At 44.2% G+C, this 19,783-nt stretch overlaps 1 protein-coding gene across 1 annotated transcript in view; it reads right to left on the reverse strand.

Annotated features, from left to right (window-relative positions):
- Nucleotides 1-6,291: 6,291 nt before the first annotated feature.
- The window catches only part of WNT5B (Wnt family member 5B), a 160,347-nt gene continuing 146,855 nt past the window's right edge, over nt 6,292-19,783 (reverse strand). Inside the window, exon 5 of the mRNA XM_036298474.1 lies at nt 6,292-8,993. Coding sequence (XP_036154367.1) covers nt 8,535-8,993 — 459 coding nt within the window. The 3' untranslated portion in view covers nt 6,292-8,534. The remainder of the gene's footprint in view (nt 8,994-19,783) is intronic.

Here is a 19,783-nt window from a genome sequence, read left to right on the forward strand (position 1 = left end):
GCCTGTGGGATCTGACTGAAACCGGCTCTCCGACATCCCAGAGGGGTCCTGGATTGCGAGAAGGCACAGGCCAGGCTGAGGAACCCCACCAGTGCACGATCAGGCTGGGGAGGGACCACAGGAGGGCTCCAGGGTATGTCCGGCCCATCTCACTCAGTCCTGATTGGTCGGACCCAGCAGCAAGCTAGCCTACTGGTCAGAGCATCTTCCCCCTGGTGGTCAGTGCACGTCATAGCAACTGGTCGACCAGTTGACTGTCTGTCCCCTGGTGGTCAGTGCACATCATAGCGAGTGGTTGAGCAGCCTTAGCATATCATTAATATATTACGCTTTTATTGGTTGTTCGGTTGTTCTGCCGTTCAGTCTATTTGCATATTACCCTTTTATTACATAGGACTAGAGGCCCAGTGCACAAAAATGTGTGTGCTCGGGGGGTGGGGGGGGATCCCTCAGCCCGGCCTGTGCCCTCTCACAGTCTGGGACCCCTCGGGGGATGACCATCTGCTGGCTGAGGCCTGCTCCCCGGAGGATTGGGCCTAAGCTGGCAATCAGACATTCCTCTGGCAGCCCGGCAGCTCTCAGGGGATGTCCACTTGCCAGCGGGGAGCAGACCTAAGCTGCAGTCCGACATCCTTACTGCTGCTGAGGAGGCAGGAGAGGCTCCCACCACCACCACTGTGCTGGCAGCCAGCAGCCTGGCTTGTGGCTGAGCAGAGCTCCTCCATGTGGGAGCTCACTGACCACCAGAGGGCAGCTCCTGCATTGAGCGTCTGCCTCCTGGTGGCCAGTGTGTGTCATAGTGACCAGTCATTCCCAGTCCTTCTGCTGTTAGGGTCAGTTTGCATATTATCCTTTTACTATATAGGATAGAGGCCTGGTGCACGGGTGGGGGCCAGCTGGTTTGCCCTGAATGGTGTCCAGGATCAGGGTGGGGGTCCCGCTTGGGTGCCTGGCCAGCCTGGGTGAGGGGCTGATGGCTATTTTCAGGCTGCCCGCACTCCCTTCAGTGTGGGGGTCCCCACTGGGGTGCCTGGTCAGACTGGATGAAGGGCTGATGGCTGTTTTCAGGCTGCCTGCACCCATTTCAGGGTGGGGGTCCCCACTGGGGTACATGGCCAGCCTGGATGAGGGCATGAGGGCTGTTTTCAGGGTGGCCACACCCACTTTAGGGTGGGCATCCCCACTGGGGTGCCTGGACAGTCTGGATGAGAGGCTGAGGGTTGTTTTCAGGCAGGCCAAGCCTGCAACTGAAGCTCCCAGTCTCTCCTTTTTTTCTTTTTTCTTTTTATTCTGGGATTTATTTACCTTCTGTAATTGAAACTTTGTTGCAGCTCCAGCTCCGAGGCCAGCTGGCTGAAAGCAGGTATCTGGGGTTTGTTTAGCTTCTATAATTGCAACATTGTTGCATCCGGAGCTCAGAGCTGGGCCGCGGCAGGCGGGGAACCTTGGCTTCCTCCGTAGCCGGGGCAACCAAGCCTCATGTTCGCTTCAGCTGCGTGGCTGCCGGCCGCCATCTTGGTTGGCAGTTAATTTGCATATCACCCTGATTAGCCAATGGGAAGCATAGCGGAGGTACGGTTAATTACCATGTTTGTCTATTATTAGATAGGATTACTAAATCTGTATGATGGAATGTCAGTCTGGGTGGTCCCTGGTTATAGCCTAGTCATCTGCTTAGTAACTTGAGTCCCTTAACACTATCAGACAGACAAATGGGTATTTATCTCATCCCTGAAGTTATTTAGGGAGCAGGAGGCTTCCTCTTCACAGTACTGGGCCCAGGTTTTTAACTCTTGAGTAAAGTCTCAGGATTTGTCCCATAATTATGCATTTTCATAAATCAAGGACTTCTCACCAACATTCCCAGGGAAAATATTTAGGGGGTTTCCATGCACAACAACAAGCTGGATTAAGCATTCTCTCATCTAACCTTCAGCAGAGAAATGGATGAGGATAGAATGGCTCCTCGCACTTCCATGAATCCTTAAACTCCTCCACTTCATTGTCTTGGGCTGGTGGAGAGAGCCCTGGCCTGGGAGCTAAGGGTCAGGAGAGATTCTGAGTCACTTCTCATGGCTAGAACTGCAGCTTGTTAACTCCAACAGACACTGTTGGCTGACCTGTCTCCCCCCCACCCGCCTCCTCCCCACCCCCACCCTCCATGAGGAGCAGAGGAAGCTGGTCTGCAGAACACACAGGAAAGCCAACCACAGGGCAGTGAGAGGAGGCGCAGAGCAGCCAGAGGTGTCGGGGGCAGTTCCTGAAGACCCTGGAGTCCCTGGGACTCTCCTGAACCCATATAATACCCCCCTCCTTTTAAGCTGGCTCAAACCGATTTCTGTTACTTGAAACTTTGAGAGAACAAACTACACAGTGACCTGGGCAGTTAATCTCCTTATCCTGCAATTCCCTCATCTATTCAGTGAGAGTCATCATTCATTCAGCAAACATTTATTGAGTGTTTTCTCTGTGCTAGGCACCATTTTAGGTTTTGGGAGACATACCTAGGAGCAAAAGAGACTTAAAATAAAAAGGTCTCTGGAAATAAATAGACATATGAGAGAAGACACAAACTTCAAATCAGTACCAGCCATAAAGCTGGTTGACCCAACAGAGCGAGAGCACAAGCCCCAAATCTTAGAAAATGTACGAGAGAGCCACTTAAAACACCTACAGTCCATTTGCTTTAAAATAAAATTAGATGAAAAGACTGGCCTTCCTGTGTCTTTCTTTTACATCTGGTGCAACTGCTGAAGGCCCCTTCTGATATTTTGCTGGGGCCCCACACTTAGAAGCTCTCCTCCCATTGCGGCTTCCTGCCTGCTGGGCTCTGGGCAGCTTTCAGTCTATTTTCAGTTATCAGGAAGAGCAACGGATAATGCACATAACGGACAAATTAAATCCACACATACTTTTAGCATCTAATTTTAGCCACCCCTCTCCCACTCAGTTATTTGTCAAAACTACTTAGGAAACCGGAATTAACTGATTTGGTTCTATCTTCTGTTGCTGCCTCTGATAGATTGCAAATGAACCAAGTGAAGACTAAAAGGCAGGCAGCAGGGGGGAGAAAGCAAAGAATGTGAATAATCTGCTTGATGAACACCCAAACTCTCATACAATTTGGAAGATTAACTGTGTGAGGACTCAGTCTTACATATTGTCTGACCCTCATATCTGGGCTAAAACCTTCTTATTTTGGGCAAGTTACCCATAGTTCCTATGTAAAATCAGGAATGAGAACACCCTTTACTTCCTTTACTTATTATATTAGTATAAATACAATGCAGAGATTCTTATACAATAAAGGACAAATCATAGTACTGAACACTTACAGCTCAGGTGGCCCTCTCAGCTCCTCAGTCTTCCTTCTATAGATATGAAGCCTGTCATCACGAGCCAACCAGAGGGCAGGGATTTCCAATAAAATGGACAATCCAGATTCTGCAGCATCTCAGCCAGAAGTGGTGACAGTTATTTTAAAATTTTTACATATTCAAGTACTTCTCCATCTTCCCTCCAAAGTTAATGAAAAACTATTCCTGTTGCATGGGTGTGCACAAATGCATGTGCACACACCCACACACCCACCCTCCATGCTCACACACACACACACACGTACAGAGAGTCTCCCAAAATACATGTAACCAGTTCAGTGGAGGCTGACAATGCATCAGAGTCTGTTTTTGTTTTCTCATTGATTTCAGAGAGGAAGGGAGAAGGAGAGATAGAAACACCATCAGTGATAAGAGAGCCTCCTGCACACCCCACACTAAGGATGGATCCCATAACCCAGGCATGTGCCCTAACCGGGAATCCCACCATGACCTCCTGGTTTATAGGTTAATGCTCAACCACTGAGCCACACCCAAGGGGCAATCAGAGACTGTTTTAAGACTGATCTGACTATTTTTTTTCCACCCTTTCAGGATGGTGTAGCTCTCTGCCCAAGAAATAGGCTTCTTTCTTGATAAACTACTCCTGCTGTAAGATCTCTATCTTGTGGAGCAATCTCAACCACAGACTTCTCGCTAGTTCTTGGAACTCCAGGGGATGACAAAGCTTAAATAAGAAAATAATGGCTCGCCCCAGCTGGTTTGGCTCAGTGGATAGAGCGTTGGCCTGTGGACTGAAGGGTCCAGGGTTTGATTCCCGGTCAGAGCACATGCCTGGGTTGTGGGCTCGATCCCCAATGGGAGTGTGCAGGAGGCAGCCGATCAATGATTCTCTTTCATCGTTGATGTTTCTCTCTCTCTCCCCTCTCCCTTCTTCTCTGAAATCAATAAAATATATTTTAAAAAGAAAAGAAAAGAAAAGAATGGCTCAACCAGCGTGGCTCAGCAATTGAGCATTGACCTATGAATGAGGGGGTCAGGGTTTGATTCCAGGTCAGGGCATATGCCCGGGTTGCAGGCTCAATTCCCCGTGGGGGGCATGCAGGAGGTAGCTAATCAATGATTCCCTCTCATCATTGATGTGTCTCTCTCATCTTCTTCCTTCCTCTCTGAAATCAATAAAAAGATTTTTTAAAAGAAAATAATGATTTAAGATAGGAGGCAGGGCAGAATTTCAGAAGCAGTAACTAATTTGGAGTTTTAATACAAGTAACAAGTTTTGTTTTTCACCTCAAAGATTGGAGAGTGGCTGACCACTGAATGAGTTCTGCAAGTTAGGATTTTCAATCCAAGTTCTTGAGACTTTGATCAGAATGCCTTTACAAACGGTTGCCTGCCCTGATCTTCACTCTGGCTGCGACTGCCTTCCTACCCTCCCATCTACTTTTAGATGGAGACAGTCAGGCATACCTTTTCCCTAATGAATCTTGAAGACAAGGTGAATACATGCAGACAAATAGCTAAGCAAATATTAACTTATATTCATTATGGATCTGTAGGCTGCCCCTACCAGTCCCAGGGAGAGGACAGAGGTGGAACATCCTTGGGCAAGTCAGTTCTCTGTGCCAGATGCCCTTTCCCTTCTCAGAAGGCTCCCTGGAATGTCGAGGACTACTTGATCCAGGCATTACATCCAATGCAATGACCTTCCAATTAGACTACATGTTAACAATGATACATGTCAGGGACTACGGATCCTGCACAGGGTGGCCCAGTGGGTTGGGAATCAGGACCTGAATGCCTGCCTCCTTGCTGATCTTGGGTTAGCTCTAATGACAATAGGTCCAGTGGAGTCTTTTTTTTTTTTTTTAACTGTCAGGTTTTATTTTTTTAATCTTTATTGTTGAAAGTATGACATATGCCCCCTTTCCTCCCCCACCCCACCCCCTCCGCACACCCCCGCCCCCGCCCAAGCCCTCTCCAACCCACTGTCTGCGTCCATGGGTTATGCATATATATGCATACAGGTAGTGTAGTCTTTGGACCATCGGCGTGTTATCTCAGGTCCTTGTTAAAGGTGCAGACACCACCACAGAGCAACTGAATAAAAATTTCTGGTGTTGGAGACCTAGGACTCTGCATTTTTAGAGCATCCTAAGGTTTGGGACCTACTCAAGATTTGGAGCTCTGTATCTGAAACCCAGGAGCTAGAGATCTGACTGTCATGTTCCCTTCCTGCTCCAACATTCAATGGTTCTGGGTAGAAGCTCATTTTTTTAGGTTGGTCCCTATATTCTCCAGCCACATTCCTGTGTCATTACTGGTCACTTAGCAGACAACTGCCAACTCACCAGGATTTAACAAGCATGTGACAGTAACTATACCTTCTTCCCAACCTAGTTATTTGTCTTGTTTTGTTTTGTTATTGTTTGTGTGTGTGTTTGTTTTTTTAAATCCTCACCTGAGGATATTTTCCCACTGATTTTCATAGAGAGTGGAAGAAAGAGGGAAAGACAGAGAGAAATATTGATGTGAATGATACACATCCATTGGTTGGCTCCTGCATGTGCCCCAACCAGGGCCCAGGACAGGGAGGAGCCTGCAACCAAGATATGTGCCCTTGACCAGAATCAAACCCAGGATCCTTCCTTCGGTCCACAGGCCGACGCTCTATCCACTGAGCCAAACTAGCTAGGGCTTCCCAACCTATTTTTTTAATATATATTTTATTTATTTTTTTTTTTACAGAGAGGAAGAGAGAGGGATAGAGAGTCAGAAACATTGATGAGAGAGAAACATCAATCAGCTGCTTCCTGCACACCTCCTACTGGGGATGTGCCCGCAACCAAAGTACATGCCCTTGACCAGAATCGAACCTGGGACCCTTCAGTCCGCAGGCCAACGCTCTATCCACTGAGCCAAACCAGTTAGAGCTATTTTAAAAATCAAATATTTCCTAACCCTGGTGGTCAGTGGATGCAATAGTCACATTGGTACTTGAACACATGATTTGCTCTCCACATCAGAAAGAAACATTAACAATTTACTCCATTCTCTTGCCATAGGAAGACCTCAACATAATTAAGATGGCCCACCTCCCTTAATGAGCATAGAAGTCACATTTTAGGATAGTGGACAAGTCACTCTCAATGAATTTCCTGTAGTTTCTAAGGATGAGTTGGATTTCAGCTCTTAAACACTTTGAGCACCTGGTATACGGTGACTCTCCATGCTCTCCACGTGGTGTGGCAAAAAGCAATAATGCCAGCCAGTGTTTCAAAACCCGCATTATCACTGCTGATCTGTGTGGCCAGTTAGTTTATTTAGTTAAATGCCAACTAATGAAGCCAAGGACATGGATTTGGTCTTTTGTAGGCCAGCTGACTTCAATCACTTTCTTTTATGTACTCGTCTTGAAAATGTTGACCACGGGAGTCTGCGTAACAGTGTGAAAACCAGTTACTGGTAAAATAACCTACATCTTATAGTCTTTGATGTCAAGTCAGAAGGTTCCCCTTTAGATACTAAAGATACAAGTAGTAGATATAGCCATGGATACTCTCAGGCAGATATGTTTTAGATTGTTTTGCAGTATTATTATAACTCAAGGTAAAATTCCTTAATTCCATTATTTTCCAGGAAATACATTCTAGAATAAAACAGGTGTCTTTATGTGGTTACTGGCTCACCTGAAGGCTGGTCACCTAGTGCAGCCCGGATCAACGTCTCTCCTCGTAATTCCTTCCTTCTTTTTAGGACATAACAGCTCCCTTCTTGGACCCCTGAGCTCTGCCTTACTCTCTCTCCTGGCCCCAGCCCCTGGAGTCCAAAACTGGAGTTGACAATACACAGAATCCTGCAGAGAGCATCCCACTGCCTGTGCTTTCCCAGCGACCCAGCGAACAAACCAGGTTAACTTGGTAGGCTGTAAATGGAGGGAGAAGGGAAAGGGGAAGTCAATGTGAGGTTTAAACTTAAATCTCTGAATCCTTTTGCTGATAATAGTAATATTAATAGCTACCATTTATTGTTTTAAACTTTGTGTTAGTTCTTGGGAACAACACTTAGATGCATGACCTTATTTAATTCTGATAACGTTCTCCTGTCCTTGTCTCTGATCACCACACTAGAATTCTAAAAAGTTTCCATTTCCTTACCCTCTTCCATATGTGCACCATGCAGGAGGGTGCTAAGGATTAGGTAAAAAATCAGAGGAGACTCACGAAAGATAATCATGAGTCCAGATAAGGAAAGGAGGAAAACTTCAATGAAGGGTATTTAATGTCAGAGAGAAACTGTACATCTGGGGCAGAGATGAAGAGACCATGCCAGGCCAGCGAGCCTGACCTAGCTACGCATCCTGTCGCTCATGAGGCCTCCGCTGTTGGAGGACTTGACAGCAGCAGCATCACAAGGTTCCTCTCCCTGGTGGGAGCACAGTGCAATGTTCACTCAGTACGGTTACACACCCGGCTTTGTGCAGCTCAGGCACAAACATTCAGTCCATGTCCATGTCTTTCCTAACATGTCAGGCCAAAGGGCCGCTTTCCTCCTGGTGCAGGGGACTTGCGGCAGGAGCTAGTGAACTGTGGAGGAAGAGTCATTCTCATTGGAAAGAGGCCCAGGGAGGAGCGGGCCCCTTTGCAGTCCTGGGTCAGAGATGGCATCGGACGGCTCCTCACTTTTGCAGGTCTGCACACAATGGAAAGGTAGGAAAGCAGTGGCCCTCTCACAGAACCCGTCAATATTCTGAGCAAGACCCTGCAGACTTCAAAGCCTACACTGAGCTCCTGCCGCCTCCCACAGGGCCTGTAGGCCCACAGGCTGGAGTCACAGGGCAGTCATGTACCCAACAGAGACTCCAGACTTCCAGACGAAGTCATCTTCTCCTTCTACCCACCACCTCTCTCCTCAAAGCCATGGTGGATAGGCAGCAAATATTCCCAAGTCCCACATCCTGAGAGTCCCCCCTCGAGGGAGGGGAAAAAGCCCTTTGTCCCACCCCCTGGGAGCTGACAACCTGCAAAGTCCAATCCTCAAAGACCTCTAGCATCTCTTAAATAAGCTTTTCCTTTCCATTTTCATCTTTTAATTATCATTCATCCATTCATTTATACAAATATAAAATATATTTATATAGATTTTTATATATAATCTTCTGTGAGGCAGAGTGGAGAGGAGGCCAGGACGTGGTCCCGGCTATTTGCAGACGTGCTGGTCGACGACCTCCGTGCACTTCCTGCACTTGACGAAGCAGCACCAGTGGAACTTGCAGTGGCAGCGCTCCACCTGGACGCTCTTAAACTGGTCGTAGCCGCGGCCGCAGCACATGAGCTCGCAGCCATCCATGCCCTCCGAGGTCTTGTTGCAGAGGCGGCCCTGGGTGCCCAGGGAGCCTGTGGTCTCGTTGCGCAGGCAGTAGTCAGGGCTGGGGTCCACATACACCAGGTCCTCCGGGGTGGGCTGGTTGAAGCGGCTGTTGACCAGCTCCAGCTTGCCTTTGCGGGTGATGCGCATGGCAGCAGCGCTGTCGTACTTCTCCTTCAGCTGGTCCCCCACCTTGCGGAACTCAGCCAGCTGGAGCCAGCAGGTCTTGAGGCTGCAGGACCCAGAGACGCCATGGCATTTGCAGGCTACATCTGCCATCTTATACACAGCCTGGGGGGAGGAGAAAGAAGGAAATAAGGAGAGTCCCTGATGGAAGATGTCAAGAGGGTGGCTAGCGTGGCCATAGGCCAAGTATAGAAGAGGGCAGATGGGCGAAGGGGGGGAGTAGGAGTAGTCTTTCAATGTAAACAAAGATCTTTCCAGGACCCTAAGTTGCTCAGATTGACAGCAAATAAAGGGGCACTATGAAGAAACATGCCGGTGAGCATGCGGCTGTCTGACCTGTGGCAGGGGTAGCATGGGGCGCTTGCTACTTTATCCATTTTTTATTACTTGAAATTTGTCACAATAAATGTGTCAGGAAAAAAAGAGATATTTCTATCTTGATCTCAAAGAAACAAGTAAAAACCAACAAAATGTGTCCAGCTTTCATATGATGTGGAGCACCAGTGAGAAAACAGAATCCAGCCAAATTACAAACCGGTAACAGAAACTGCTGGCAGGCCCTGGCTAGCCAGAGCTTTCCCAATCCTGCCACAGCTCCTAAGAATTCAATAGTCACTAACTCCACAGAGTCATCAGGAGCCTCACCATAGGTCACATCATATCTGATACCCCTGGGAGAGGCAGTGACAGTGGAGGGAAAAGGGTGAGGCCGGTGCAGTGGGAGAGCAGGTCAGCAGAGGTCCATCTACAGTGGCAATTCATTTGAAATCAGATCCACCCTGGAAGTCACTGAACCACAACAATGTGGAGCGGATTTGCACTTGGGCTATCCCAAATCAAAATGTAAAAGCAAAGGTAGACCAGAAAGCTGCTTACAAAGTGCTTTCCATGCAACCATACTGATGCATTGTGTTAAATCACTCTGGCAGCAGGCCCAGATTGCAGATGGCAGGATGAAAACGCAAGCCCACTGCAGAACATTTTCTTATGCCACAGCTATTGTCACCAACTAAGTAAGGACTCATTTTTCAAGACTTTTTCTCAGGTTTCTTTTCAAGAGGCCCCAGGTTATGTCTTTATTCAGTACTATGCAGGGATCATTGCAGGTACAAGGGACAACTTACCCATCAACATATTACTATCGTCCAAACTCTTCCTGATCTTTTTTTCTGGTATGGGATTATTCCCACTATTTTATAATGGAAAAATTGAAGTTCTAGAAATCCTCGGTAACCTGTTCAGGGCCACCCAGAAGGGACTCAGAATGTCTAGCACTTCTGCTCTCCAGTCTTGGGGCTTAAAAGCAGCTTAGGGTGAGAAGGAAGGCAGGCTCCCCCCCAAGGTTTAAGGCAGCCACTTGGCTGGCAGCTCCAGGCCCAGGGCATAAAGGAACCAATACCCCATTCCAACAGGCACTTCAAAGACAGGGCCTGCAATTATCCTTCTGGCACAAATCCCCATGTCTGAGCTGGAGGCTGACATTCCTCTGGAAATGGTCCTTAGACAGGGATGTCAGGCATCTGGCACTGCTGGGAGGAAGCATTAAGGGCCTAAAACTGTGTACCTTGCTGCTAAGTGACTAAGGAAACAGGATAAGCATCTGCACTGGGAACAAACACTTAGGGAGATTTGGGGAAAAAGAGTCAAAGCAAGACCTCAAAGAGTAAGGATAGGAATTTTAGTAAAACAAATTCACGAGAAAGAATGTCACTGATCCTGTTTAGACATTCATTCCATCCTTCCTCTAGAAAGAAAGACATTGTAGAGACACAGTATTTGTATTTTAAAATATTTTACTATTGATAACATATAAGTTCCTCTTGTAGGAGAATGGCGGCAGGGGAGGGGGGGAATCCTAATTTTTGCCCCCCCACCCCCGATCTGTAAAAGCAATAAAATGTTTTAAAAAATGTTTTCAGTTCTATATCTTGCCCCTGGCAAGGCCCTCTTTAAATCCTTCTTCACTTCTACCTGACTGAGCATGGTAAAGACAGGAATGTCACAAAGATTAGGCAGCTTTTATCTAGAAAATGCTTGGAAGCCCTTGAGTAACAAGGCAGTATCAACCCACTGCTCTCACTATCAATATCTGAAATGGAGTTACTAGAGAATCTTAAAGGGCAAGAGACATTTCTTGCAAATATTCCCAAGATTTACTCGGGGGTCAAGATGTCAAATCCTAGATAGTCTGTGTTTGTTTGTTTGTTTGTTTATTTGTTTTTTAAATCTGGTTGAAAAGCCCTGGCCGGTGTGGCCGGTGAGTGTTGGTCCACTCACCAAAGGGTTACAGGTTCGATTCCTGGTTACAGGCATGTACTGGGTCTTGGGCTCCCCACATGCAGGAGTCAGTCAGTCGATGTGTCTCTCTCACATTGATGTTTTCTCTCTTTCCTTCTCTCTCCCTCCTTCCCTCCCTTTCACTCTTTCTGAAAAGCAATGGAAAAAATATACTCAGGTGAGAATTAACAACAGCAACAACAAAACTCTGGTTGTAAAATACTTGTTCAGGAAATTTTCCATCCCAGCCACCATTTAATCCTTCCTGTGGACCTTTTTTGTTTTGTTTTGTTTTGTTAATCCTTATCAGAGGATATTTTTTCCATTGATTTTTAAAATATATATATTTTATTGATTTCAGAGAGGAAGGGAGAGGGAGAGAGATAGAAACATCAATGGTGATAGAGAATCATTCATCAGCTGCCTCCTGCATACCCCTTACTGGGGATCGAGCCCAAAACCTGGGCATGTGCCCAGAATTGAACCCAGGGCCTTTCAGTCTACAGCAGTGATGGCGAACCTATGACACGCTTGTCAGAGGTGACACGTGAACTCATTTTTTTGGTTGATATTTCTTTGTTAAATGGCATTTAAGTATATAAAATAAATATAAAAAATATAAGTCTTTGTTTTACTATGGTTGCAAATATCAAAAAATTTCTATATGTGACACGGCACCAAAGTTAAGTTAGGGTTTTTCAAAATGCTGACACACTGAGCTCAAAAGGTTCACCATCACTGGTCTACAGGCTGACACTCTATCCACTGAGCCAAACCAGCTAGGGCCATTGATTTTTAGAGAGAGTAGAAGGGAGAAACAGAGAGAGAAAGAGAGAAAGATTGATGTGAGAGAGACACATCAATTGGTTGTCTCCTGCATGTGGGGTGCCGGAATCAAACCTGGGGCTCTTTGGTGCTCTGGCCAATCCTGTAACCACTGAGGCACACGGGCCAGGGCCTTTGGAACTTTTTTATGTAGGTGTGAGGAGGTGGAAGGTGAATAACTTTTGCCTCAGATGATGATTAATGGCTGAGGCTTATTCCTTGAGAAAAGGGTAAAAAATGGACAAGAATTCCCATGCTGGGGGATCCAAGATGGTGGCAGAGTAGGTGGATGTCACATTCACCTCCTCCCAGGACCAAACTGGAATTACAACAAAAATATAGAGCAAGAAACCTGAATCACCAACTGAAGACAAGCTGAAGAGAAGTCTTATAACAAGGATGACAGTAGAGGCCACAGTGAGACTGGTAGAAAGGGCAGAGGTGTGAAAAGGGCTGGCCCCCCTTCAAGGGCAGAGGCTGAGATTTGAGAGGGATATCTAAGCTTTGGGGGGTTCCCCTGAGAAGCATGAGGTCTCAGTCCCAAGCCACGCTCCCCACCCCAGAGCACTGGACTGGGAAGAAGTGCCCATATCACATTGGCTGTGAAAATCAGTGGGGATTCTGTCTGCCAGGGAGAGATGGGAGTCTGCTAGAAACACAGGCACCCTCTTAAAGGGCCAAAGCACCAAATCTCATTGACAGCCACTTACCCTGGGCTCCAGCAGAGGGAGGGTGAAGCAGACTAGAGTTGTGTGAGGAGAGACTGTGATTTGTGGCTCTGGGGAGGGAATTAAAGGGACAGGATTCCTGTGCTGAGTGCCCCTCCCACACTATAGACTCCATCTTTCTTGGATGGAGCATTCCCCTCTATACAACATCAGCCTAGGGAAAAGCAACAGCTCTACCCTTTGGACTCCCTCTCACCCTACCCTGGGGAGCTTGTGCCATGCTGAGGAGTTAGCTGCCTGAGCTGGGGTGTAGAGGTCAAGCAGACTCAGGGGGTATCAATAACTTAGTTCTATGGCTTTGGGTGGGGGACATTCCCACCACTTTCCCATGAACCTGACTGGTGCCCCCCCCATGGGAGATCCACTAGCCCCACTCTCTGGACTTGTGGCAGCCCCACCCTCCAGACTCCTGGTGGCTCCGCTCTGCCAAGATCTGGGCAGAATCCAGGGCTGACTGAGTTGTGTAACTCTGGGTCAGGAGGCCACTCCCCCCACCTACTCCCAAGCCTGACTGGCACCTCCCCTCATGGAGAGCAACTAACCCCACCCTCCTGACTCCCAGGGGCCCCACGAGGCTGATCGGGTTCCTGGCAGAATATGGGACAGACTGAGTTGTGTGGCTCTAGGACAGGGGCCATTTTTCCCTCGCATGTATGACCAGTGCAGAGCTCTCCATTCACGCAGCCAAATTTTGATATGTTTGGGCCTGATAAACTCCGCTAGCCTCACCCTGATGACTCCCTGAGACCCCACCACATAGGTCTGCCAGCACCCAGTAGGGACAGCTAGACTTGGTATAGGCTGGGGCACTGCTTAGTGGACTCAGACCCAGCGCTGGCACTGAGTTTGAACCTGCAATATCTGGTGAACACCACTTGCCCTTACTTGGTGAGTCATTGAGAACCTACCTCATGGAACTCAAGTACCGCCAGAGGCTCTTTCAGGACTGAGACTAACAGGCAGCTGGCAGGAATAAGCAGACGGAAGTAGATCTCATGGTGCCTTGGGACTTTGCTGACCTGCCCCCAGCCCAGTGCTCATAAAAGCTGGACGTGGTGGGCAGCTTGGTCCTTCCCACGAACACACAGGCCAAGCAGCGGTAACTACAAACTATGGGTTGCTTGGTAACTTCAAACAGGTTGCTCAGGACCAGGCACAGGCAGTGTCTGACATTGGCCTGCACCAGAGTCCCTCCCAAGAGCCCCCAGAACCAACGCACCTAGTGGCCAGCTTCAGACAACATCAGAGCAGGAACCAATTAGCTTCACAAGTGGCATATCCAAAGGGAGATCTCAGCAAGCGCCAGACCCTGCTGAGGTGAATTCTGCTCCATGTGGTCAGCACCCGCACAGCAGCTTGTACACTGTGTTTGGGGTTGATCCTTACAGTCAGCTAGCCTGAGGGTCTACCCCATGCATGAATAGGCCGATAGCAATCAAGAATCAATTAAAACAGGAGGTCCACATAACCCATACAAGGGACATTCCTAGGACACCCAGTGCAGATAATCAAGGTGACTGTATCACTGGGTCCCACAAAACTCTTATTTCATAAGGCCACCCTACCAAGATTGGGAATCATACCAGTCATAATTTCTATGTAACTAATACATAGAAATAAACACAAACAGGCAGCCAAACTGGGTAGATAAAAAATAAAATAAAATAAAATAAAATAAAATAAAAACATGCCACAAATGAAAGCACAGAAAAAAGATCTTAAAAGAAATGGAAGAAAGCAATTTATCAGAAATAGAGTTAAAAAATAATTGTTATAAGGAAGCTCAAAGAATTTAGTGAGAAATACTACAGCATGAGAAAGGACATAGAAACAATAAAAAAGAACCAGTCAAAAATGAAGAATACACTTGAAGGAATAAACAGTAGGTTGGGTGAAGCAGTGGATCAAGTCAGTGATTTGGAAGACAAGGTAAATATAAACAACAATACCCAGTCAGAGGAGTAAAAAGAAAAAAGAACTTTAATAAATGAGGATAGTTTAAGGGACTTGGGGGACAACATGAAGTGTAAGAGAAGAAGTGATCAAGAACATACTGATCAAGAACTTCCCTAACCTGGTGAAGGAAAGTTACACACAAGTCCAGGAAGCTCAGAGAGTTCTAAACAAGATGGACTCAAACCAAGACACAACATAATTAAAATGGCAAAGGTTAAAGGCAAAGAGAGAATCTTAAAAGCAGCAAGAGAAAGACAGTTATCTACAAGGAACATCTCATAAGACCTTCAGCTGATTTCTCAACAGAAACATTTCAAGCCAGAAAGTATGGGCATGAAATATTCAAAGTGATGAAAAGCAAGGACCTACAATCAACGCTACTTTACGCATCAAGGCTATCATTTAAAAATGAAGGAGAAATAAAGAACTACTCAGACAAAAAAAGCTAAAGGAGTTTGTTACCACCAAACCAGAATTGCAAAATGTGTTAAAGGGTCTTCTTTAAGAAGAAGAAAACACACACACACACACACACACACACACACACACACACACACCAAGGAACATAGCTAAAATAATAAAATGGCAACAAATATGTACCTATCAATAATCATTTAGCCTGGCCAGTATGGTTCAGTGGTTGAGCATTGAGCATCAGCCTATGAACCAAGAGATCACAGTTTGATTCCTGGTCAGGGCACATGCCTGGGTTGTGGGCTCAATTCCCATAGGTGACATGAAGGAAGTGGTTGATCAATGATTCTCTTTCATCACTGATGTTTCTATTTTTCTCTCTCCCTCTCCCTCTCTGAAATCAATAAAAATACATTTACAAAAATAATACTAAAAATTTTAAATGTAAATACTTAAATGTTCCAATCAAAAGACACAGGGGAGCTGAATGGACAAGAAAACAAAACCAGTATATATGCTGTCTACAAAAGACCCATGATGCATACAGACTAAGAATAAAGAGATGAAAAAAGATATTTCATGCAAATGGAAAGGAAAAAGAAGCTGGGTAGCAATACTTATATCTGACAAAATAGACTTTAAAACAAAGGCTATAGTAAGAGACAAAGAAGGACATAATGATAAAGGGAACAATCCAACAAGAGGATACAACCCTTGTGAACATTTATGCACCCAACATAGGAGCACCTCAGTGTATAAAGCAAATCACCTGTCCCAGTGGTTGAACATCGACCCATGAATCAAGAGGTCACCCATTCAACTCTAGGTCAGGCACATTCCCGGGTTGCAGGCTCAATCTCCAGTATGGGACATGCAGGAGGCAGCCAATCGATGATGCCTCTCTCTCATTGATGTTTCTATCCCTCTATCTCTCCCCTTTCCTCTCTTTCTCTAAAAAGTAAACACACACACACACACACACACACACACACACACACACACGGAGAGATAGACAGTAATGCAATCATACTAAGAGATTTTAACAGCCTATTGAAATAAAAAAATGAACAAGGAAACAGTGGCCTTAAATGACACACTATATCAGATAGATTTAATTTATATATTCAGCGCATGTCATCCCAAAGCAGCAGAATATACATTATTTTCAAGTGTACATGGAACATTTTCTAGCATAGATCACACGTTAGGACACAAAACAAACCTCAATAAATTTAAGAAGATTGAAATGATAGCAAGCATCTTCTCTGACCATAATGGTATAAAACTAGAAATCAATCACAAGATAAAATTAGAAAACACACAAAGACATGAAGGCTAAATAACATATCACTAAACAACAAATGGGTTAATAATGAGATCAAAGAAGAAATCCAAAGATACTTTGAAACAAATTAAAATTTATGGGACACAGCAAAAACAGTCCTAAGAGAAAAATTCATAGCATTACATGCCTACCTCAAGAAACAAGAAAAATCTAAAATAAACAATCTAACATTACACTTAAAGTAACTAGAATAAAAAACAATAAACAAAGCCAAAGTGAGTAGAAGAAAGGAAATACCAAAGATCAGAGCAGAAACAAACAAAATAGAGTCTAAAAAAGCAATATAAAAGATCAATGAAACCATGAGCTGGTTCTGTTAAAAGATAAACAAGATTTATAAACCTTTAACCAGACTCATCAATTTAAAAAGAGAGAGAACCCAAATAAATAATATTAGAAGTGAAAAAGGAGAAGTAACAACTGACTCCACAGAAATACAAGTGATTGTAAGAAAATATTATGAACAACTATATGCCAACAAATCGGACAATCTAGATAAAATGGATAAATTCCTAGAAACGTAATCTTCTAGAAGTAAATCAGGAAGAATCAGAAAATCTGAACAGACAGATTACAAGTAGTGAAATTGATAATGAATATGATAGTGATAATGAATTGATATGATAGTGATAATGAATATGAATTGATAATTAATGATAATGATAGTGAAATAATAATAATAAAGAAAGACTCCCAACAAACAAAAGTCATGGACTGGATGGCTTCACAGGTGAATATTATCAAACATTCAAAGGTGAACTAACATCTATACTCCTCAAGCTATTCCAAAAAATTTGAAAGGAAGGAAGACTCCTAAGCTCATTTTATGAGGCCAGCATCCTATATAATAAAGAGCTAATACACTAATTAGACCAGATGGCAGAACAACCAGAATGACCAGTGGGTGAAGGGCGGGGCCTCGAGGCAGCCAGGGCTGCAAGGGCCAAGGCAGCTGGGGCTGCGAGGGCCTACACTGCATGAATTTCATGCACCGGGCCTCTAGTCCTAATTATAAAACCAGATAAAGACACTACAAAGAATGAAAATTATAGGCCAATACCCCTGATGAACATAGATGCTAAAATCCTCAACAAAATATTAGCACACCAGATCCAACAATACAGCAAGAGGGATTTATTCTGGGGACACAAAGTTGGTATAATATCTGAAATCAATAAATGTGATACAGAACATAAACAAAATAAAGGATAAAAATCACATGATCATATCAATAGATGCAGAAAAAGCATTTGATAAAATTCAGCACCATTTACAATAAAAACTCTCAGAAAAGTAGAAACAGAGGAAACATATCTCAACATAATAAAGGTCATATATGACAAACCCATAGCCAACATCATACTCAATGGGCAAAAACTAAAACCATTTCCCCTAAGAACAGGAGCAAGACAGGGATGTCTGCTTTCACCACTCTTATTCAAAATAGTACCGAACTTCCTAGCCACAGTGATCAGCTTAGAAGAAATAAAAGGCATCCAAATTGGAAAGGAAAAAGTAAAACTGCTCTTAGTTGCAGAGGACATGTTAAAGTTTCCACCAAAATACTACCAGAACTGAAAAATGAATTCAGAAAAGTGGCAGGATACCAAATAAATATCCAGAAATCAGTTGCATTTTTATACACCAGATATGAACTATCAGAAAAGGAAACTAAGTGTGCTCTCCCTCCTGGGAGCATGCCCATGCCTTTCCCTACTCCCTCTGCATCCCCCACATGCGTGCCTCTTCTAAACTCTAAGGGACCCCACAGACTTGCAACCAGGAGAGCAATGGGCATTGGCAGCTCACTCCAGGCTAACCCCCTGAACCTGTCCCCAAGGCCCCATTTTCTCTGACTTTACACTGAGATGACAGCAGCCGCAACTTGGCTCACTTCTTTCACTGCGACTTATTGCTCAGTGAGCGAAAGCCACCCCATCTAGGGTCTTTCCTGGTGCTACTTCTATCCTAAGTCTCTCCTTATTTCACTGTCCCTAACTTTAATAAATGTACTATCAAAATTTAAAAAAAGAAAATGGAATTAAGAAAACTATCCCATTTACAATTGCATTAAAAAAAAAATCTAGGAATAAATTTAACCAAGGATGTAAAAGACCTGTACTCAGAAAATTATGACACTGAAGAAAAAAGTTGAAGAAAATAAAAAATAGGCAGAAGCATATTGTGTATTCATGGATAGGAATAATTAACACCATTAAAATGTCTATACTATCAAAAGCAATATATAGGTTCAACACAATTCCTATCAAAATATCAAAGACATATTTCACAGAACTAGAACAAATATTCCAAAATTCTATATGGAACCACAAAAGAATAGCCACAGCAATCTTGAGAAGAACAAAGTTGGAGGAATGATGCTATATGATATCAAACTATATTACAAGGCCATAGTAATAAAAATAGCATGGTACTGGAATAAAAGCAGACATATACATCAATGGAACAGAATAGAAAGCCCAGAAACAAACCCATGCCTTTATACTCAATTAATATTTACAAAGGAGGCAACATGTACAATGGGGTAAAGATAGTCTATTCAATGAACAATGTTGGGAAAATTGGACAGATATGTGCAAAAAAATGAAACTAGACAACCTTCTTACACCATACATAAGGATAAACTCAAAATAGATTAAAAGACTTAAATATTAGACTAAAAACAATAAGAATCCTAGAAGAAAACAGGCAGTAAAATCTCAGGCAGTAAAATTTCTTGTTGCAAGATGGTTTCTGATATATCTCCTCAATCAAGGGAAACAAAAGAAAAAATAAATGGGACTACATCAAACTAAAATATTTTTGCACGGCAAAGGAAACATCAACAAAATGAAAAGACAACCCACTGAATGAGAGAACATATTTGCCAATAACACATCTGATAAGGCGTTCATATCCAAAATTTATAAAGAATTTAAAGTCTTAACACCAAAAAAACAAACAATCCAATAAAAAAATGGGCAAAGGATCTGCATAGACACTTCTCTGAAGAAGACATACAGTTGGCCAAAATATACATGAAAGGATGCTTAATGTCACTAATCATCAGAGAAATGCAAATTAAAACAAGAATGAGATATCACCTCACACCTGTCAGAATGGCTATCATCAATAAATCAACAAGCAAGAAGTAATGGTGAGGATGTGGAAAAAAAGGAACCCATGTGCACTACTGCTGGGAATGTAGATTAGTGCAGCAACCGTGGAAAGCAGTATGGAGTTAACTCAAAAAATTAAACCTGGAACTTTCTTTTTTCTTTTTTAAAAAAATACATTTTATTGATTTTTCACAGAGAGGAAGGAAGAGGGATAGACAGAAACATCGATCA

Source organism: Myotis myotis, unplaced genomic scaffold (genome assembly GCF_014108235.1).
Source record: "Myotis myotis isolate mMyoMyo1 unplaced genomic scaffold, mMyoMyo1.p scaffold_m19_p_3, whole genome shotgun sequence".
Classification (NCBI taxonomy): domain Eukaryota; kingdom Metazoa; phylum Chordata; class Mammalia; order Chiroptera; family Vespertilionidae; genus Myotis; species Myotis myotis.